Source organism: Pediculus humanus, genomic scaffold (assembly GCF_000006295.1).
Source record: "Pediculus humanus corporis 1103172108239 genomic scaffold, whole genome shotgun sequence".
Lineage (NCBI taxonomy): Eukaryota > Metazoa > Arthropoda > Insecta > Psocodea > Pediculidae > Pediculus > Pediculus humanus.
This window is the reverse complement of record NW_002987809.1, coordinates 26873-48638: the sequence shown is the minus strand read 5'-3', so window position 1 is coordinate 48638 and position 21766 is coordinate 26873. Positions and strand designations below refer to the sequence as shown.

General features: G+C 24.9%; 8 protein-coding genes across 8 annotated transcripts; 5 read left to right on the top strand and 3 right to left on the bottom strand.

The window, feature by feature from the left end:
- Nucleotides 1-5: 5 nt before the first annotated feature.
- Phum_PHUM459530 (Dolichyl-diphosphooligosaccharide--protein glycosyltransferase subunit STT3B, putative) lies at nucleotides 6-3311 on the bottom strand (the record flags this gene model as incomplete). Its single annotated transcript, XM_002429985.1, has 10 exons — nucleotides 6-248; nucleotides 344-517; nucleotides 602-773; nucleotides 922-1109; nucleotides 1201-1412; nucleotides 1499-1849; nucleotides 1924-2122; nucleotides 2208-2451; nucleotides 2661-2879; nucleotides 3151-3311. The coding sequence occupies 10 exons, from the start codon at nucleotides 3309-3311 to the stop codon at nucleotides 6-8; spliced, it is 2163 nt and encodes a 720-aa protein (XP_002430030.1).
- Nucleotides 3312-3592: 281 nt separating this feature from the next.
- Nucleotides 3593-4327, top strand: Phum_PHUM459520 (isopentenyl-diphosphate delta-isomerase, putative; the record flags this gene model as incomplete). The annotated part of the gene is made up of 2 exons (XM_002429984.1): nucleotides 3593-3603; nucleotides 3676-4327. The coding sequence occupies 2 exons, from the start codon at nucleotides 3593-3595 to the stop codon at nucleotides 4325-4327; spliced, it is 663 nt and encodes a 220-aa protein (XP_002430029.1).
- Nucleotides 4328-4389: 62 nt separating this feature from the next.
- On the bottom strand, nucleotides 4390-5760 carry Phum_PHUM459510 (mitochondrial 50S ribosomal protein L9, putative; the record flags this gene model as incomplete). The annotated part of the gene is made up of 5 exons (XM_002429983.1): nucleotides 4390-4409; nucleotides 4691-4859; nucleotides 4958-5158; nucleotides 5286-5603; nucleotides 5689-5760. The coding sequence occupies 5 exons, from the start codon at nucleotides 5758-5760 to the stop codon at nucleotides 4390-4392; spliced, it is 780 nt and encodes a 259-aa protein (XP_002430028.1).
- Nucleotides 5761-6010: 250 nt separating this feature from the next.
- On the top strand, nucleotides 6011-7511 carry Phum_PHUM459500 (hspbap1/pass1, putative; the record flags this gene model as incomplete). The annotated part of the gene is made up of 6 exons (XM_002429982.1): nucleotides 6011-6169; nucleotides 6240-6386; nucleotides 6452-6588; nucleotides 6673-6794; nucleotides 6860-6981; nucleotides 7059-7511. 6 exons carry the CDS (start codon nucleotides 6011-6013, stop codon nucleotides 7509-7511), a joined length of 1140 nt encoding a protein of 379 aa, XP_002430027.1.
- An 871-nt stretch (nucleotides 7512-8382) lies between these two features.
- Nucleotides 8383-12782, bottom strand: Phum_PHUM459490 (alpha-mannosidase, putative; the record flags this gene model as incomplete). The annotated part of the gene is made up of 13 exons (XM_002429981.1): nucleotides 8383-8666; nucleotides 8728-9025; nucleotides 9118-9430; nucleotides 9520-9729; nucleotides 9794-9960; nucleotides 10035-10488; nucleotides 10571-10933; nucleotides 11051-11237; nucleotides 11432-11592; nucleotides 11704-11844; nucleotides 11917-12236; nucleotides 12425-12574; nucleotides 12657-12782. The coding sequence occupies 13 exons, from the start codon at nucleotides 12780-12782 to the stop codon at nucleotides 8383-8385; spliced, it is 3174 nt and encodes a 1057-aa protein (XP_002430026.1).
- A 1029-nt stretch (nucleotides 12783-13811) lies between these two features.
- Phum_PHUM459480 (uncharacterized protein) lies at nucleotides 13812-15528 on the top strand (the record flags this gene model as incomplete). Its single annotated transcript, XM_002429980.1, has 5 exons — nucleotides 13812-13879; nucleotides 14069-14130; nucleotides 14206-14641; nucleotides 14894-15066; nucleotides 15155-15528. The coding sequence occupies 5 exons, from the start codon at nucleotides 13812-13814 to the stop codon at nucleotides 15526-15528; spliced, it is 1113 nt and encodes a 370-aa protein (XP_002430025.1).
- Nucleotides 15529-16778: 1250 nt separating this feature from the next.
- Nucleotides 16779-17812, top strand: Phum_PHUM459470 (Fumarylacetoacetate hydrolase domain-containing protein, putative; the record flags this gene model as incomplete). The annotated part of the gene is made up of 5 exons (XM_002429979.1): nucleotides 16779-16849; nucleotides 16956-17052; nucleotides 17140-17283; nucleotides 17379-17547; nucleotides 17634-17812. 5 exons carry the CDS (start codon nucleotides 16779-16781, stop codon nucleotides 17810-17812), a joined length of 660 nt encoding a protein of 219 aa, XP_002430024.1.
- Nucleotides 17813-18681: 869 nt separating this feature from the next.
- Phum_PHUM459460 (protein farnesyltransferase subunit beta, putative) lies at nucleotides 18682-20580 on the top strand (the record flags this gene model as incomplete). Its single annotated transcript, XM_002429978.1, has 6 exons — nucleotides 18682-18768; nucleotides 18934-19172; nucleotides 19253-19378; nucleotides 19579-19879; nucleotides 20056-20303; nucleotides 20373-20580. 6 exons carry the CDS (start codon nucleotides 18682-18684, stop codon nucleotides 20578-20580), a joined length of 1209 nt encoding a protein of 402 aa, XP_002430023.1.
- Nucleotides 20581-21766: the final 1186 nt, after the last annotated feature.

The window sequence follows — 21766 nt, the reverse complement described above, 5'->3', positions numbered from 1 at the left end:
ATTTATTACCTGTAAACTCTTACTAGCCAATGTTCCGTCGTGTAAGCTTCTTCCAAATAAGTTAAATCAAAATTTTTATTTCCAATCACCGAATTTCTCGTTCTATCGAAACCAGCAGGACTCCTGTAATCCATTTTTAATTCTCCAAATCTAAAGTAACTTAATTTATACATTAGACAATTTAAAAGTGTCGGAGTCCCCTCTGAATCCACACGAAATTCTCCCCTCTCGGTGAAATAATCTGCTTCCTGAAAAAAAAAATAAAAAAAATAAAAATTTAAAAATTTCACTACGAGTAATTAAAGTTTATTAGAGATTAAACAATATTTTTAATAATACGAACCCGAATGTCTTTGGGATGCTCTCCTTCGGCGATTCTCACCATCCACAAAAATTTATTTATGTCGTCTCCCGAATATCCGATGACACCCCCGAAAATAACCAATACGTAATCAACATCCAAAGCCGTCATTATTTTATATGCTTCGCTTTCGTTGGATGACATGGCTTTACCAACCTGTGTTAAAGAGAAATATAATTTAAAAAAAAAATTGGTCGTCTTATTTCAAAAAAAAAAAAAATTAAATGAAATATTACTTACCAAAGCGATGTGACTGTTATTCCAGGTATTATTATCAACCAGAGTAGTACGATTTGCCATTCCTGCTATTTGATATCCGTAATCCCACCAGCTCATTATTCTCGCATCGTTGGCAGTATTTTGTGAAATCCAAAAATATGCTTCTCTAAAATCATCTAATATTTGCCTGGATCTGAAATTTTTTTTTTTTTTTTTTTTTTTCTAAATTAATAAATATCAATTACAATGAATTAAAGAAAATATTTACAGTAAATAATTTTAAAAATTTAATTTAAACAAAAGTCAAAATATTTCTAAAAAAAAAGAATAAAATAAAATACCCGTCTTGGCTATAAGAAGCAAGGACAATACTAGGACTTGAATAAGCGTTGCTTGTAACCCAGGTACAATGAACAGCAAACATAACCAATGTCAATACCACACCAATCGTAACAATACTTTTTACATTAACTCCAAGTCCTTCTGCATCTTTTTGTTGTTCGTGTCTCATTTTTCTTAATTTACCAGCCTGAAAATTAAAAAATTTTTAATACAAAAACATAGTATAATTGTAAAATGAATTTATTTTTTTAAACAAAATATATATATTAATATACCACCTTGTCATACATATTTTTATTGCTGCTTCTGTCGTTTGAACTGTCTTCGCTATCACTTTCAACATTTGTTGCTCTTTCGTCTTCTTTAAGAAATGACCCAAAGAAAATAGAAAAGGCTACACCGCTCAGCATGCATACAACTGGAGTTAAAGTCAGAATTAAACGAACCATGACTCCAGCAAAATATACAGCACTTAAAGAATAGAGTATGACTGAAAATTTGATTTATGTATAAATCAATTTGCACATTAAATAAAATTTTTGAAATACTTGATTTTTTAAAAAGTAATGTAGTTACCAAAAACTCTTTCATCGTTGACATTCTTTATGCAATACCACAAACCAACTGGAAATGTTGTAACTAATATATGGAAATCGAAAAAAAATGAGAACCAAGTAGTTGGTTGATGTTCAGAAACTGAAGCTATAATTGGAATGTGAATTTTCGCATAACCAGTATCCCAAAGTGAATAAAAACGACCACTCCATGGAGCAATCACACCAAAGTATGTTAAGATAACTACTGTTAAAAAAACTAAAACAGCTGCCGATATACCTCCGACTATAAAAAGGTGTTTAAAGTCAGCCTTTGACAAAACAGTTTGCATGTGTTTAAGAGTTGCCACTGCTATTAACAAAGCAAAAATACCTGAAAATTTTAAAATAAATATTTAATGAATAACTAATATAAAAAATAAAAAAAATTTATACAAATTAATTCACCAGAAGCTGCCATGTGTTCACTTGTACGAATAGGTTGAAAACCGACAAAAGGTATTTGCATACTCAAAAGCAAGCCCAAAACATAAAATGTTGTGTAAGAAGTAAACAATCTGCTTGAGTATCTGCCCATTATTAAAAGGGCAAATACATGAAGAGGAATTAAATTAATAATAAATACATATCCACCCCAGGCAGAAACCTGAAATAAAGATAAAAATTGTATAATATAATAAAAATATAAATTTATTCAAACATAAAATGTTTTATAGTGAATTAGTTTTTACCATGTAAAAATAAGACAGTGCAGTAAGACTAGACCAAAATATTGATCCCGTTTTGACTGACTTAACCCAGAGAAAATAGGTTAACTGTAAAGCAAATATAGCTATTCCTTCATTGTCGTAGCTTCCTGCCACTGATCTACTGATGTAACCAGGTACTATAGCAATAAAACATGCAGCAAAAAGTCCTGCTCCACTTGACCATAATTCTTTAGTTAAAAAATATGTAGCGATTGCAGTTAATCCACTAAAAAAGAATTATGTATCAAATTTATAATGTTAAAAAAAAAAAATTTTAACATTTATTATGATTTGTAACATTAATTACTACTATTTTTCAACTTATTGTTTATCATTTTAATTTAGTACTTGGTAATAAATTAAAATGCCTTATAAAACAATTTTATTCAAAAAAACTTCAAAAACGAAGAGTTCTAATGTATAACAGCAAATTACCTGAATATGGGAGCCAAAAATACACATATATCTCTTATGTGAACAGGTATATTCAAAGAATGTAAAATGTAATGTATGCTACCAGAAGTTATCATTAGACCAGGGTAAATAGTTCCTCCAACTATTCTTCCCAGGGGGTACCAGGCTCTCTCATCAAACCAATTCAAGAAATTATAAAATCCATGTTTAACCATATAAGCCGTTGAACGGTAATTAAACCTAAAATTTGACATAGTATATATTTCTACACAAAAAAAAAAAACGAGAATTATTATTTTGAAAAATGAGTGTTAAGTAACAGGATATAAAGTAATTTAAGAAGTACATTAATTATAAATATAATTTGTAGTTCCGTATAATGTAAATTTCAAAATTATTAATATTTAATAAATTTTAATTTTTTTACGTAAATAATTGATAATTGTTAATTAGAAACACTTGAGTATTGGAGTGCAGGTAAAATAAACCGGCTTTATTTAATTAATCTTACCAAGGGTCAAATTCATGAATAATACTTTCAAACCGAATGACGGCAAATAGTCTGGAAGAAAACCCGGCTAACCATGCTAATAGTAAAACTGTAAATATTAATAAACTTTTCCATCCTGAAGGATTAGAAACAGACGTTTCCGCTAATTTTTTAGTAACCATTTTTTTTTTAAAAATAACAAATGGACACGTCTAGCATTTCGAACACTGCAGACGACATTTTTGTCGCCAATATTTAAAAATATTCAATTCAAATCGAGGAACTTAATTTAAATTCTATAATAGTCAGGGAAATTAAGGGAAAGTTATTAGTAGTGAAGTTTTAAATTTTTTGCAGTGAAAGTTTAAAATATTTAAAAATACGTTCTCTATTAATATTCGTATTCTCCGTTCGTAAAGTGTTAACTTCTTCATTTTTAAAGTTTTTCAAAAAAAAAAAAAATATGATACCTAAGTTAATAGGAAAATACTTTTTAAACAGATTTTCAAAACAGTTTTTTGATTTAAAAAAATTCAATGCATTTAGTACATTTCAAGATATTTCTTTAAAAGAAAAATGTATTATTGTAGACGAAGAGGATAACGTGTTAGGATCCGCTTCCAAATTGGATTGTCATAAAATTCAAAGTGATGGAAGTTTAATTCTTCACCGTGCATTTAGTTTGTTTATATTTAATAGTAAAGGAGAAATACTTTTGCAACAAAGATCACCCAATAAAATAACATTCCCTCATAATATTGCCAATGCTTGCTGTAGTCATCCACTATACGAAATTGAACATGAAAGAAATGAAAAAAATGCTGTAGGAGTTAAATTAGCTGCTCAAAGACGAATGAATATAGAATTGGGTGTAACACAAGATCAAACTTCATTAGATGATTTTCATTACATAACTCGAATACTTTATAAAAGTAAAGATAATATCGAATGGGGAGAACATGAATTAGATTATATATTATTTTTAAAAAAAGATTTAGACATAGTACCCAACCCTGAAGAGATTTCAAATGTAAAATATGTGGCTCAAAAAGATTTTGATGATTATATTTCCAATTTAAAACATCCTATTTCTCCATGGTTTAAACTTTGCACAAAATATTTTTTACACCATTGGTGGAAAAATCTTCATAATTTGGATGTAATTAAAGACCATTCAACAATACACAGGTTATATTAAAATTATATGGTAAAACCCATGTTTTACCTTTGAAATCTATTCAAATTTTTAAACAAAGGCTATTATTGACTATTTTTAAGTGCTAAAATATTTTATTTTTCTATTAATTTTAATGTATTAATTTATTTTTTATTATATATTTTATTGTTAATTTTAAATAAGATTAAAATTTTAATATTATTATTTAAGGTTGAGCCATATAACAAAAAATTTATATTGTATAACTTTTAAAAATGTAAAAAAAAATTGAAGTTAATAATAATAATAAAAAAAACAATTATATATATATTTAAGTTTACATTTATTTTTTACTTTTTTTTTTTGATTTTTTAAAAGTTGAAATTGTATTAAACTTAAGCATACTTTGTTTTAACTCGAGTTCTTTTTTTATCTGAGCATTTATCATATCTTGCTCTTCTGGAAACAATGCCGTGCTTTCTGAATAAATACTATCAATATTAATAAATCTGGAAGTTGAATTATCTATGTGATATATTCTACATCTTACTTTAAATGTTTCTGAATCATTCATCTAGAGACAAAAAAATAAAAATCGTAATAATCAAAAAAAAAAAAAAATATTTCTACTAAATAAAAAATCAATTCCGTAAATAATAATTTTTAACTTACTTTTACATGTACTATAAAATCTTTGTTTTCAATTTCTACATTTGGTCCAGAAATAGTTTTATCAGGTAATTTAATGCAATTTTCATTTGCAATAATGCCCTGCTGTCTCAATGCTATTTTGATATGCCAAGGTTCCAAAGTCCAATTTGTTTTTTGGTTTAGCGTAATTTGTAGAGGATGTAGAGTTAAATATTTTTCAACCTATATTAAAATTGTTGTTACATAATTTATTAGACGACAAAGTTTTTTTTTAATGCAAACAATATTTTAAATGCACTCATATAATCATTCAGAAAATAAAAAAATAAAAAAAAATAATAAAACCTACTATTTGGCAGTAAATAGAACTATATTGAACATCCTCCTTTTTTCTCTTTATATTTATAGCCTCTGGGGAATCAGCATAAATTGCTAATTTAGGCAGTAAAAAATCTTTATAAGCATTGTAACAGTTTATTTTAATGTTATCACCTAACATTCCTACACCGGGTACATCTTTAATTAAAACTAACTCAATTGGTGGTTTTTTTACTGATTCTGTTTTTACAATTGTTTCATATAAAAAATTACGCTCTTCAAGTTTTTTAGGTGGTGCTCCAAGCTTTGACAGACGTACAGAACTTAAACGTTTTAATACAAATGCATTCTAAAAAAAAAAAAAAAAAAAAGTTCCAAAATTATTAAAAAATAATTTTTAACTAAATTTATGTAACAAAACAACTTTTAAGTACCCTTTGAATTTCAATTAAGACTTCTTTGCATTGTAATATTTTTCGCGGAAAGGTATTTACATTTTTCCACATTTTTATTAAGTTATATAAAATTTTAGACTTTAATTTATAAATTAAATTTAAATTAAAGAATGAATGAGGAGCAGGTATATTACTTAAAATGAAAATAAAAATATTTTAAAAATCAGTGATACCAACTTAAAATTAATAATTTATTTGTGAACGGTGCGAATGAAATATATAAAGTCGTTAATTGTACTTAATTTAAATTATTATAATTATTTCTGTTTTTTTCCCAATATAATTAAAAAACACTCTGATAATGAATTTCAATTCGTCTCATATTACACATGACTCTCCTTTTGTTTTAAAAAACAAAATCAACGATTGGGGCGTATTAAAATATGAGGAAAATGATTGGTGTAATGCATTTCAAAATAAGATTCTTGAATTTAGAGCAGGCAACAAAATTCCTAGAAAAGTAATTATTTGAGTTAAGATTTAAACTAATAACAATACTAATAATTTTTTTTTTAAAATTAATTTTACAGGATCCTTATTGGGAGCAGGAGTGCGACATTAAAAAAATAACTTTACAAAACTTTTTTGTTAGTTCAAAAACTCAGAAAGATTCTTGGTTATATTACGATTATAAATACATGAAAGATGTTTTACCCTTAAATAGTGAAGTATTCAATGTAAGGTAATGAGTTAACAATTTTAATTCGATTACTGAAATTTAAATGGCACCTTGGGATTTTAGGATATAAAATGGTCCAATTTCAATTTACCAAATATTTCAGCTAAAGATTCTACATTATGGATTGGCAATGAAGGTGCTCATACTCCTTGTCATATGGATACCTATGGATGTAATTTTGTCGCTCAAATATTAGGCAGGTAAAAATTTTAAAAAATATATATATTTAAACTTTTTTGTCGATTTTTTAAAAAACTACTTTTTTTTTTTTTTTATTTTATTAGAAAATTATGGATATTAATTCCTCCTGATGAAATTGATGAAATGGAACCAGTAAGAGTTCCATATGAAGAATCCAGCATATACAGTGCCCAAAATTTTTATACTCCTTCAGAAAAATTACTAAGTAAGCCTTTGGTTGTCTATGAAATTATTAATGAGATTTATTTTTAATATTTTATTATTTTTAAGGTATTAAGAAGGCATATCAGGTCATTTTATCACCGGGTGAAGTTCTTTTTATACCTAGGCACTGGTGGCATTATGTTGAAAATTTAGAAGTAGCCATTAGTGTTAATGTTTGGGTACCCATGGCAAGTACAATATTATTTTATATTTTACAACATATTTAAATAAAGTTAATAAATTTAAATCTATAAAATCTTTTTAGAACATTGACTGTGAAAGCAGATTAGAAGAATCTTTGGTAAAAAACTTTGTTTACAACGTATGTCAAGAATTATCGTTAGAAGAAGCTAAACAATTATTAAATCCAAATGAATATTCATTGTTAAAAGAAGAAGATTACATTTTTAAAACGATATCTAATTGTATTGAAAAATGTATTCAATTTAGAAAACAAAAAAATTCTAAAGAAAAGTTTCAACAAGAAATTGATGACACATCCTTCTGTGAAAAAACGGCTGTAGAACATTGCGATCTTAAAAATTATATTAAAAAAAAAAATGAGATGCTCAATTACAAGTCGATACCAGATACAAAATCTAAAGAAAAAAATCCAAACATTTTACTTGCCAAAAGTCTTATTAATGGTTATTCTCATCCAACTACAATAAAATTATTAAAAGAATCAGTTTTGAGCTCATACTTAAAAAACCGATAAAAATGTATTTAATTACTTGTAAACTTTTATAAAGTATCTGCGTCGTCATACAATTTCAAATATATTTTTTTTTATTTAAAAATAATTAATTTTAATTATTTATATCCGATATTTCTTCAAAAATAAAAAATAAATATTACACACACACACACACATTTTTATCAATATTTACAATAAATTTATTAAAATTATTTTACAGTAAATACCAAATACAAAAAAACTAGTTATTAAATAAATCGATGCCGTTATTTAATAATAAATAAATTTTTACCATTATTTATTTACAAAATGTATTGTTCAAGTTTGTACAAAAAGGTTTAATATAATAAATTCGTGCAGTCTCCGTGAAAATTAAACTAATTTTTTTTTTTTTTTTTCTAATATATATATTTTCGAATGCGCCCAAATATTTTTTTCTTAAAGATATATATATATATATTAAGTAACTTTTTTTATTTTATGGATATGTCAATCACAATTTGAAAACTATGTAAAAAAAAAAATTCTTCTACGACTTCTCTATACATCACAATAATTAAAAAAAAAAAAAAAAAAAAAAAAAAAATTTTTTTTTAATATAAAAGCAAAATTATAATAAATTAGAGCACAGTTTCTTTTTTTTTTTTTTTTCAATAAATAAATAAAATTATAACTATCAAGACATGAGTAGTGATAAAAAATCCATAAAACACAATTTTAAATCTTTTCTCTTGTCTAAAACTTTTTCCTCTTTTAAAAATGATAATGATGCTTTTATCATGGAATCACCAAAATGATGCGGAAGAAATGACAACAAGTTTAACTAAAAAAAAATATATATTTTAATATTTTCAACGGATAATAATTTTTATTTTGTTCGTTCGCTAATTAATTAATTTAATTTACTCACGTTTCCCTTTCCCAAAGATGGCGATTCTAAAAAGCATACATCTAAATAAGGTCTGTGAAAAACTAGACCAGCTTTTGGTTTGATTTCTTCTTCGTCTAACGTTCTCACGGATAATAAATGTAAATCGACGTCTAAATCAGTCTTACTGGGAGAATAGGAACTAGATAATTCATTTAATGAAATTTCTGGTGATATCATTTTAAACATGGGATAAAATAAACTCTGAGATGATTTATAAGAATTGACCGAAAGCGATGGGAAAACGTCTGAAAAATTACAAATTTCACACACACACGTGTTAGATTTTCCCCATTTTCTTTTTCAAACTCATAAGTTTAATTAAACTCACGTTACAATTTTTCAACCGTTTTTCAATCAAAATTCTAAAGACGTTAGGTGTCACTTTGTTATCTAAAACTCCTTGACCCAATCCTCTATTGTCATCCTGTTGAAGACGTCGATCTTGTAATATTTCCAACGTACCTTCTTTCAGTGAAGAAGCTCCCAACGGTTGACCACTAACCACGGTTATTCTCGATTTACCATCTTCGATGTAAACGGATGAGGGCATAGGATAAAAATTTGCTTGAATTGGAAGTTTTGAAAATGTTTTCCTTTTGATTATCTGGAATTTTTTTTTTTTTTTTTTTTGAAACAAATAAGTCCTATTTGATTTTTAGACGCATTTTCAATCATTTTCTTTTTGAAAAATCTCACCTGGAATCCATTGAGATCCGTATAAAATTCGTTGCCATTTTTTACATTACTAGTCAATCTCATTGCAAGCTCGTAATTATTTTCGCGTAAAATATCGACATAATTAACGACTTCGATTCCTAAATTCCATAACTCTGGAGTGTTGTAAATACACATGATATGTTTAACAACTCGTAATTGAACTTCGACCCTTGTGAATAAGGGTCCTTCGAAAACTCTAATAGATGGTAATTCGTCATTTAAAATGGTCGCTTCACCATCAGGTAAAAATAAATAGGCACCACTTTTTTCTTTACTTTCCCTAGCTAAATACCTTAAAAACAAGGAAAACTTCAGTAACTACCCAAATTTTTTTTTATTTAAACATTAATTTTTTAACAAGTAAGAGAAATCAATATTTACTGAACGAAATTTAAATTAAGAGGAAGTAATTCCATTGTTTTTTTGTCGGTGATTGATTTCAACAATCCTTTCTCGCTAATGGCAACCATTATTTTAGAATTTTCCACATAGAAGTCTTCTCCTCCTTTTACCACAATGTCCGTGAAATATTTATTGTATCTGACTTCTTTCAAAAGATTGAAAATCTTTATCTTGGAAAAATTATTCATCCTGTAAATAATTTTTAAATTAATTTCAAACCAAAACTGGAATTTATGTGGAAAGAAATACTTACCCTTCCTTCGAAGAAGATGATTTGGGAAAAATTTTATATGAAATTAATCCCAAAGCAGGTGCTTTTCCGACGAATGAAATTTCAAATCTCGTTTCATCGATTTCTTCATTTTGAGAAAAAAACGGACTGATTTGACATTGAACGGGAGTATTTTGATGGTCGAAAACCTGAAAGAAATTAAAAAAAAAACAATTAAAAAAATATTTATGAATTTATTTAAATTCAATTTAAAAAAACTTACTTCGACAAATGGCGTTGAAACAAAAATAGAAATTAATTCTCTTCTTTCGTAAGTTAGAGAATTAAACAAAACAATCGTTATCGGTTCGTTATTATTAAACTGGAAGACCTTTCTTGGAGACCACTCGTTGGCATATTTCCTTTCATCGTCAAAGAAAAAATATTGTTTTTCTTGTTTAAATGAATATGAAGAGGGCGAGGGCGAAAGTAGAAAATGGGACACTTGCTGAATAACATATTTCGAATTATTAATGGCTACTATCATTTTTTGTCCGTAATCTTCCATAACATTATCTCTTGCTGTACCAGTTATCCCATCGTGATGTTGGAATAAACTTAAACTTCGCCTGGCATCCCGTAACATTTTTGCAAATCCCATATTCGGAGATAGTAAATCACTTGACGTCGTTAAATCTCGTATGCTCCATCCCAGTGCAAAAATTATTTCTGCTCCCCTATTTATAATGATGAAATAAGTAAGAAAAATAAGTTTAATAAATTTCAAAATACTTTTTACTAAATTATATCTGGAATTACCTGTGATACCCCATTAAAATTCGATCCATTCGTTTGTAAAATGGCCTGGATGTGTAGTAGCCACTCCAATAATGATCGTCACGATCGGCGTACGTGAAAAAATCTCCAGTTAAAGATGGAAAACTACCAACACCGCGTTCTTGTCGAAGAGAGTGAAAATAATCTGACAAAGTTCCAAATTTTACGTCTGCGTAAAAATCAGGAGTTGCATTTATGTACTTGATAAGTTTATTATAATTATTAAATTGATAATCCCATTCTGAAGAGTGTTGAAAACGAAAATCGTCTCCCAAAGGAACCAAAAGAGAATTCGTGCGATAAAGTTCTGATTTTTTTTTGTATTGATCCAGTAGCATTTGAGCTCTAAAAAAAAAAAAAAAAATAGCAATAAATAAGTAAATCACAATTTTTACAATGCCTAAGTGATTTTTTATTTTTTTTTAAAATCACTTAACCGTTAAATTAATAAACAAAGTTTACCTAAAAGCAACATTTTTATTTGTAATTGGTTTTGGAGGTTCTTTCCAAGGACAAGATAAACCATTTCCAGGAAGTCTTTTAAAATCGAATTGACAACATATTTTTGGATCTGGTCCACATGTGTGTGGTATATCATAGCTGTAGAAAGGAGTCATGTGAGTGAGCATATCATTACCTCCAGTTTCATCTGTAAAAAAACAAAAAAAAATTAAATGTCTTCTTTAAATACTTTCCTAATATTTAAACTCATTTTTATATATATATACATACATACACATATACTTTTACATAAAAGAATAAGTATTTCATTCATTCAATAAAACAATAAAAGGTTATAAACAAAAAAAGTAAAATTTAAAATATTTTAAATTTTAATCTTACCCCAAGATTGCCTCCAGTAAAATTCCAAATTTTTCATTTGAGCAAGATATTTTTTTATTGAATAATGAACTCTTTGAATAACCAAATTTTCTATTCCCATTTTTTTTAATAAATATCCCATGACAGGTGATTCACCAAATGGATCAATGGTCCAACCATTTCTGTAATGAAACTGTACTTGAGTAAAAAGTTAATGCAAAGCAATTTTTTTCTAATTAAATAAATTTTCAAAAAAAAAAAAAAATTTTAACAAATTCACTTTAAGCACTTACTTAGGCTCGATTTGCAGATTGGATTTCATCCATAGGTGTCCCTCTGTTAACTGGGTGATCATCGAGTAAAAATGTGTGTTGGCCTCATCATTCATCACCCAACCTCCAGTAACAATTTCAAGTTGCTTATTCTTAACCACCCTTTAATAAATTATTTAACAAACAACTAAGAATTTTAAAACGATCAATTGAAATTTTAAAAAAATAACTTACCTTTTTACTTTCTCTTGATCATCTTCTGACAACTCATCCCACCATCTGGACAAATATGATATTTCTGCCCAAATAAATTTTTTTTCTAGGTCAGCCGTTAATTTTTTTAACATGTTGTTTAAAATATTTCTAGTTTCAGTTTTGTAATAATCTTCGAATGTTTTTAACCAACCAGGATCATTATGGGAATGTGGAACGATAAAAACTTTTAATTTATTGTTTGAGTTCCATCTATTGGGATCAATTTCTATATTCCAGCCTTGTTTCCACACTCCTCCATCAATATTATCAAATTTCAACACATTATAAATGTCAAGCATCTGAAAAATAAACATTAAAAAATTAAACATTTATAAACGATATTATTTGAATACTCATAATTCATTATTTACATCATTTTTTAATCAATTATGAAAATTAAACAATATATACTGTATATTATATACACTACAGAGGTATTTACAACATTTAACATTAAGGTAATATTTACCTGCAGAAACTACCTTACCTGTAAATCTGCCTTATTTTCTTTGAGAATGCTTTTGCAATTTTCATTAAATTTTAATTTTTCAAGCGTACTCTGAATGTTGCTTTTTTCAATGACATTTGAAACTTTATTTTTATCAGAAAAAATTTTCTTATCAGATGATACTTGGACCTAAAAGTAATAATATTATTTTTTAATACAATTTTTTTAACTATTAAATTTTTTATTAAATTAAACATTTTAAAAATCTTACATATTTCAATTGATTGGTAGGTTCTTCTTGAAGGTATAATGTATAATCTGCCATCCTGTATATGATGAGACATCCTATAAAAATAAGAACTGCTCCTCCTAATGCCAAACATTTTCTGATTCTCATTTTACCTGATGACAATTATAAAAAAAAAAAACATTAATATTTTACTATTACAATTAAACATCTTAACACAAAGTTTAATAATTTAGTAAAAAATTATAAAAACTTGTTCTCGTATAATCAAAAAGTTGTGTATAATTTTTTTTAAAAGTAAAGTAGCTTTGAAATTTAAAAAAATTTCAAAATTATTACTTTAGTGTAAAACATGATTTACAACATATAATATAATAAGTATAACATAAAAAATAATAGAAAACGTTATAATAAGTAATTATTTAATGTCAAAATGAATCTTACAATAATTATTTTTTTATTTAGGTAAAAATTTTATTTTTATTATTTTCAAATGACAACAAGAGAATTCTTAAAACTTTTTAAAACAAAATAGTAATTTATGTAGATGTGATCTTAAATATCATTTAAATTTAAAAAGTAGAAAAAAACAAAAATTTTGTTTTAAGATATTATTATTCACCTGGTAATTAAAGAGTTTCAGTGTATGCAAGTAGTTAAATTTATATAAAAATTAGTATTAGGATCAAATTGTTTTCAAAAGACATTTAATTAAACTTTTGAAAAAAATAAAAATTGATTTTGATTTACAATTTACTAATACTTAAAATATAATCATAATAAATAAAATAAGTTTTTATGTTTTGCATTTCATCAAACACATTTTGATAACGTATTATTGAATTCTTACAAAACCCCCTAGATATTGAGCTATTTTCTGCAAAGGAAAATTTGACATCAAAAGTAGATTTTTTAATCTATCAAAAAGTCTATACTACAGTTTTCATTGTATTTTATAATTTTTTTTTTTTTTTCTAAATTTTATTGTGTTGCAGTCATTAAATTTTTTATATATGAATGATATTGAATTGACGAATTATAATGTACAATAAAATGATTTACACAAAATTTTAACACAGTCAATTATTGTACTTAAATGATAAAACAATTAAATCCAGCTTTTTAGGTGTTTAATAAATTTTTGTTAATATTTTTTTTTTAAAATGAAAGAAGAAATATATGTATCTTGTCACGCCCCAAGCCTATCATTATTGTTATTCGAAACAGCTAGAAGTTTTCATGATCAGGTAAAACAAACTATTAATTTAATAGTATTTGCATAACTTTTAACATTAACATTGATACTTATTATTATCATCTTATTAATCTTCACCATATTTATTTTTATGTTTTTTGTAATTTGTTTTTTACAATTGGTTTTTTTTTTTTTTTTTTTTTTTTTTTTAGAAAGGATTACTTATTGGCCAAATTTGTAGTGAATTTATATCGAAAAAAACAGATGAAAATGAAGTTAATTGTGAACATAAAACTGCAATTTGTAAGCAAACATACATTATTTAATTTATTAGGTGATAAATGAGCATTATTTAATATTTATTAAATTCATTTGTAGATCTTGAACATTGTATTCCAATAGATGATCAAAGCTTTATTAATAATGTTGGTTGTATTAACAAAGCTAAGCTTCAAAATTTTATTAATGTATTAGGAAATAAAATAGTCGGTTGGTATTCATTTAGAAGAAATAGTTCTCTAGCTCAGTGTTCATTAAATGAATTATTAATTCATCAATCACTGTTGGAATTGTTACCCGATGTTAAAAGTCAATATTTTGTCGCTTGTTTGATGACTTCAACATCGGCATCGAATATGGCCACACATACTTTTAATCATGTTTTCATGACTTATGATCCATACCAAACAAAGTTTGAGAATCTAAGACTTAAAATTTACACACTGAGTGACAAAAGTGTAAATAATAATGGCTATGTCAGTAAAAGTCTTTTTCCAATGGCAGAAAGTTTTAATGACATTGTTTCACACATGCAGTGAGTATGATTCAACCAAAATATAATGTAAATTTTAAACTAAGCTATTAAAAATTTTTATCGCTCAGATATAAATTATCTCATTTAACTTTTATTCCTTAATTAAAAATTTGATTATTGGCAAAGGCAAATTTGAAAAATTCTTATTAAAATTTAGTGCCCAAAAAGATAAATTTGTAACTTGGTAAAATAATAAGTTTTGTTGGTTTTTTTTTAAATATAATTTTTATATTTGAAAATATTATGTTTTAGAGAAGAAGAAACTCCAGTGAAATCAGTACTTGAAATACATAAAAAAGTTAAAAATCTTTTAAAAGATTTTGATCAAAAACTACAAAATATCGACAATTATAAACTTCAACTAGAAAAAGAGGTTGAGGTTTTAAAAAGGAAACTAGCGATAAAAAAACAAAAGAATTTAATTGGTAAGTGAATTATCCCTCCTAAAAAATAAGAATTTTTTAAAAATTTATTTAAAGTTTTTAATTTTGATAAAAAATTATATTTTGACAGAAAATTTAGGTTCGGAAGTTTCAGAGAATGAAGAATTGAAAGTAAAAACAATTAAATATAATCCTGATGTTAAATACAAAAATGTCAGAAAGTCTGTATTTATTCAACCAACAGTGCATTCTCCTGTACAAAATGAAAAAATTATTAAAAAATGGACAGATTGTTATTATAAGAATGAATGTTTAAAAAATTCTCCTTTAAAAAGTGATTCCGATAACAGTATGAGGAAAAACATGGAGCATAGTTTGCCTTCAGAAACTCCGAAAAAAAACAATACTGCTAATCATATATCTTCAGAAGAAGAAAATAATTCTATTGTGCAAGACAATAATAAAAGTAAAGAAACAGATTTGAATGAGGCTCAAAAAAAATAAATACCCTTTTTTTTTTTTTTTTTTTTCTAAATGAAGAGAATACAAAAGACTTTACAGTAGCATTTTACATATAAAATTTTTACTATTTAGTTATATAAAATTTAAGTTTACAATTTGTATTGTTTTCTATAAAAGTTTTTACCAAAATTTTTTTTTTTTTTGGAATGTAAATATGATATCTTTTATATATTAATATTTCATTTCTTTTGTATTTTTTACAAAGAAAGTTTTTTTTATCCAAAAAAAAAAAAAAAAAAAAAAAAAAGTATTTTTTTAATAAACATGTAAATTTCTTTACATTATTGTAAGATGATATTTTTTACAAATGTGGTTTTAATAATTAATTTGAAGTGTGAAATACTGAAAAAGAATTAAAATTTATTGTAATCATATATAGTATTTCATTAAAATATAATAAAAATTTATTAAATCATATAAAATTTTCTTTTAAATCATGGTATTTTGTCGAGAATTCATAATTTTCTAAAGAAATTCAATTTAAAACAAAAATAAATGGAATTTTTTTATTTTTATAATAATGAATTTAAGGTGTAGAAGTTTTAATTTGTTTACTGATGAATAAAAAAAAAAAAAATAATAATATGCATTTATTATTATTATTTTTTATTACTTCACTGATTTTTTTTTTTTTAATAAATCCTATCCATATGTTTTAAATGAAAAATCAAACGTTTTTTTTTTTAACATTAATTTTTAAACAATTTTTTGAATTTTTAACGAACAATATTGTTTGAAATGAATGAAATTATAAAACGCGGAATGCATTTAATAACAATCGAAATTAATTTCTGAATAAAATGATTTTCTGAGTTAATTTTGATTAAAAATTCAAATATTTTTAGAGGCATATTAAATTTACAAAAAATTATTAACCGTCAAATCGATAATAAGGAGGCATTTATTACCTATTCTACATAAATATTTTACTCCTTTATTGTATTTTATCATATATCAAATTAAAATGAATTAAAATAATCATAGGAAATGTTTCAAACATTTTTATTTATTTATTATAAATAGAAAATACTTAAATTTAATTACAATAACTGCAGACAAATATTATTCAGAACGATTGATAAGATTAACTACATAATACTTTACGTAACAATATCGAGTTTTAAAAATCTCGTTTTAATATCAGCCTAATTTTTTCTTATCCGTAGGTATTTATTTAAAAATAATTTTATTGTGATTAATATATATATATATATATATTTTAAATAATAAAAATGGCTTACCCTCAATTAAATGAATTTGTAAAAATGGGAAAGAAAGTTATTGGAGCTGGTATTAATTACAGGTTAATTAAATTTAAAATATGTATTGATTGATTTTGTTTTTTGGGTTAATAAAATATAGAAGTTTTACATCATTGAAAATATTTTTTTTAAATTTATTTATTTCAGGTCTTTAATCGAATCCAGAAATCTTCCATTTCCCAAAGAACCAATTATTTTTTTAAAATGTTCTTCATCTTACATTACAGAGGGACAAAGCATTATTGTTAGTTTTACTAAATAATACATTGCAATGATTAAAAACTTATTAAATAAACTTTTAAATATTTAAAACATATTTTTATTCTAATAGGTACCTCAAGGATTTAATATTAATCAAGAAGTAGAATTAGGAGTTATAATCGGAGTAAAAGGTAAAAATATTGAAGAATGCAATGCATACAATCATGTTGGAGGTTATTGTCTTGCACTTGATATGACAAATGCTGATTATATGGTGAGAAAAATTCTTACATTAAAAAAAAAAAAATTTTTGAAACTTAAAAATAGAAAAAAGTAATTCTAGAATTTTTGGTAATTATCATTGATTAGGCGAAATCAAGAAAGGAAGGCTTGCCTTGGGCTTTGGGAAAAGCTTTCGACACAGCTTGTCCAGTGAGTCGTTTTGTCGATAAATGTGAATTACCCAATCCAGATAATGTCAGAATATTTAGTAAAGTTAATAATGAGCTTAAACAGGTTTGTGCAATTATTCTTACAAGTTATTAAGTCCAGTATTTTAAATAATAAAGTTTAATAACATATTTTTTGAAATAAATTTTAATTTATAGGATTCACTGACTTCAGATCTTCATTTTACTATTCCAAAGTTAATTAGTTTTATATCACAATATATGACATTAGAACCAGGAGATCTAATTTTAACTGGGTCCCCATCTGGAGAAGGGCCTGTCAAACCTGGTGATTTAATTGAATGTGGATTGGGAAACATTTTGACAATGAAATTTTCAGTAAAATCATCTTGAGGTAACAAAAAGAACAAGTTGAAAAAAAAAATAAAAATTTAAAAAAAAAAATTAATTTCTTAAAACGAGTTTTTTGTTTTTAATAATATTATTAGTAGTTTTATAGATTTATTTTATCACACTTAATGTTATGTATGAAAATTTTTATAAAAACTTTTTTGACCGAGTAAATAAATAAAAAATTACTTAAGCCTGAAAATTTTTATCATTTTTATTTATTTGCATTGATTGAAAATGAGAAAAAATTACAGTTTTAATTTACATATTACAAGCCTGAATCAATTTTTTAAAGTTTTTCTAATGCCTAATTGTACTATTTATAGAAAATTTCCTTTAGTTTGACGTACTTATTGGTAGATATTGAAATGATGAATTATATTGGGTTTTATAAATATATATTTTCCAAATAAAATAATGATTATACACCTAGTTTTTTTCCCCCTATCTTTTCTAACTTTCTTCAGCTAAATAATAGATTTATAAGAAAACAGAAAATCAAAGCATTTTAAACGTTTTTACTTTGTCTAACTGTTCACTTCGTATTTTATAAATTGTTTTAAACGTTTAAAACTTACTTAATAATTATAACAAGTGCCAAGTATTTTTAATAATTAATAGTTATTTAAATATTTTTAATAAATCAAAAATTATTTTCAATGAATTACGAAAAGGATTACTATTCTAATGCGTTAAAAAGAAAAATCATTTAAAACAATAAAATAGTTTGGATTTAATAAACTAAATTGTTTTTGTTTTGTTCAAAAGACACAGCCTTCTTTAAAAAAAATTTAAGAATCTCTGAAAATGATTTAAAAAATATAACTTAAATTGTGCCGATATTATTATATTACATGACAATAATTTCAAACATGAGTATAGGTTCTAGATCATTGTCTGAAAAATTAAAAGAAAGGTTTTGTGATGAAAATAAGCCGACCATTACATCTGAAGATCAGGTTATTAAGATTTTATTAAATTAGAAATCTGTTACGAAATTCAGTAATTACTAAGATTATTCAATTGTTTTTTTCAGTTAATTCAAACTCATTAGCTTTTTAATATATTTCGATACTTTTTTTTTTTTTTAAAGCAATGTTAAAATAAAAATTTTTTCGTTTTAGATAAAAGTGGAAAATTCTGTAAACAAATTATTTGAAGTTTTTGAAAATATACTACCTCAATTAATCAGAAATAAACATTCTGCCTTTTTAAAATCATCATTGTCTCATCTGTCAAGTAGTTATCAATGTCTTGATGCTGGAAGACCATGGCTATGTTATTGGATTTTACATTCTTTAAGTTTGCTCGATTGTACATTAGAACCTCAAGAAATTTCTAAAATTGCTCAATTTTTAAAAAAGTAAAAAAAATTTTAAATGTTTTCCATCTTTGATTGTATTTTAATTTATTTTTTACGGAGATGAAATTGTTTACTTTTAGATGTCAAAGCACAGAAGGCGGATTTGGAGGAGGTCCTGGTCAATATCCACATTTGGCTCCTACCTATGCAGCTGTTAATGCTTTATGTATATTAGGTACTGAGGAAGCCTTTGATGTCATTAATAGGTTAATAGTATTAAAACTAGTATAGTATATGCCAAGGATAATTTCGATAACTCATTCAGATTATAAATGATAAATAAACTCCATTTTAAAACTAATATAATTTTTTTCTCTGGATTTAAATAAATATTAAATTATGGTTAATCGAAAGAAATTATTTAGTAATACCATAGACATACTAATAAAGCTTTTAAATATTTCAGAGAAAAATTGTTAGAATTTCTTTGGAAATTAAAACAGCCAGATGGGTCATTCGAAATGCATGAAGGAGGAGAAATAGATATGAGAGGAATATATTGTGCAGTATCTATAGCAAAGCTTACAAATATATACTCAAATGAATTGTTTAAGAACTCTGGAGAATGGATAGCTAATTGTCAAACTTATGAGGGAGGATTTGCCGGTTGTCCTGACATGGAAGCTCATGGAGGTTATGCTTTTTGTGGTCTTGCTGCTATAGTCTTACTTAATAAAGAATATTTGTTGGACATTAAATCATTTTTGGTAGGTGGTTTTGTTATGTTTTCAGAGATTAGTAGTAAGATAAAGTAGATTTTTAAAATTGTTCAAGCCATGTGAAAATTTACAATTTTAAATCTGTTATTTACAAAAGTGTTATATTGACTCAAAGTTTTACGCTTTTCCAAAATGATTATTTAAAATTATAATTTTTATTTTAGAGGTGGGTAGTGAACAGACAAATGAAATTTGAAGGTGGATTTCAAGGAAGAACAAATAAATTGGTTGATGGTTGCTATTCTTTTTGGCAAGGGGGTACTTTTCCAATAATCCATGGTATTTTATCAAAATTCGATATAGAAAATGTACTTAATCATGAGCGATGGCTCTTTCATCAAGAAGCTTTACAAGAATATGTTTTAACTTGCTGTCAAAATTCTACAGGTGGTTTAATTGATAAACCAAAAAAGTAAGTTTTTTTTCTTTTTCCTTTTACTTTCTGAATATGATTTTGCTAAGTTATTTATTGTTTTTATAGGCATAGGGATTTTTATCACACTTGTTATGCATTGAGTGGCCTTTCAGTAGCACAACATTCAGGAGAAAAAAGAATTATTTTAGGATGCAGAAGTAATGAATTATCTCCAATTCATCCTTTGTATAATATAGAACTCGAAACTGTTTCAGCAGCACTACAGTATTTCGAACAAAAACCTGTACCTGTATTTCATAAAAAAAAAATTTAATAAAGTAATTTTTTAAAAATTATTGTAAAAATTATTTTAGGTTATAAAAACAATTATAATTAAAGATATTTTTAAAAAAGTATAAATTATTATTTGAAATCGCTACGGCTCATTATTAGTTACGGATATTTTTAAATCAACAAGCTATTTTTTATATAAATAATTAATAACTTTTGATATTTTATAAATATTTACTCGTAAAATATAATTACTAAATTTTTTAAAATTCATTTAGTAGAAAAATCAATGTTTTCAACAATGCCTCCTCACTCAGCTGATATCCCGTATATGTTTTGAACTCAAAATTTTACTTCTGACAATCTTTAATGTAATCATTAGAACTTCACTTGAAGAATGTGACATCACATATTTTAAATAAAAATTAAATGTAAGCTTAAAATAAATTAATTTGTTTTGCATAAAAAAAAATACTTATCCGCCATATTTTGTTGACAAATACTTAAAAATAACACGTATGTGCAAAAGTTTGTTTTTCTTTAAAGACGAGAGTCCGCTGTCTTACAGTTAAAAAAAATATGATTCTACGATTTATTCTTAGTTTTACGTACATATAATTTAATAAGAAAACAATAAAAAAAAATTATTTATCAGTAATCTATTTTCTGTGATCGAAAATGTACATTAAAGTAATTTCAATTTTATGTTTTGCTAAATAATAATTTATATGGGTAATACAATTTTAATCTTTTATATATGTAGTTAGGCCTGAAATTTTTTTTTTTTTTTATATTTTACAATTTATATAAAATTTTATAAACATATTTTGCTATCTAATAAATTTAACCGTAATAATAATGAAGTTAGCTTTCTAAAAAAAAAAAAAAAAAAAAAAAAAGTATTAAAAATATATTAAGTAAATAAATTTTTTTTTTTTTTTTTTAACTTAAAAATTGAATATTATTAAAAGATTAGATATTGGAAATAATTTTATAGAATTAAATTTTATTCATTTAAAATTTTTGCGGTTTAAATAAATTTATACTTAAAATAGTTTTTTTTTTTTCTTTTCTTTTTTGCAGTTAAAATGAAGCTAAATTATGTTTTGTTTCTCTATTTCTTATTGTGTGCTACCACAATATCTTCCCTGGAAAAAAGCAAGGATAAAAGTGAGAATGAAAATGTTCAGCCTGATCAAGGTATAACATTTGTTGATAAAGATAGTAAT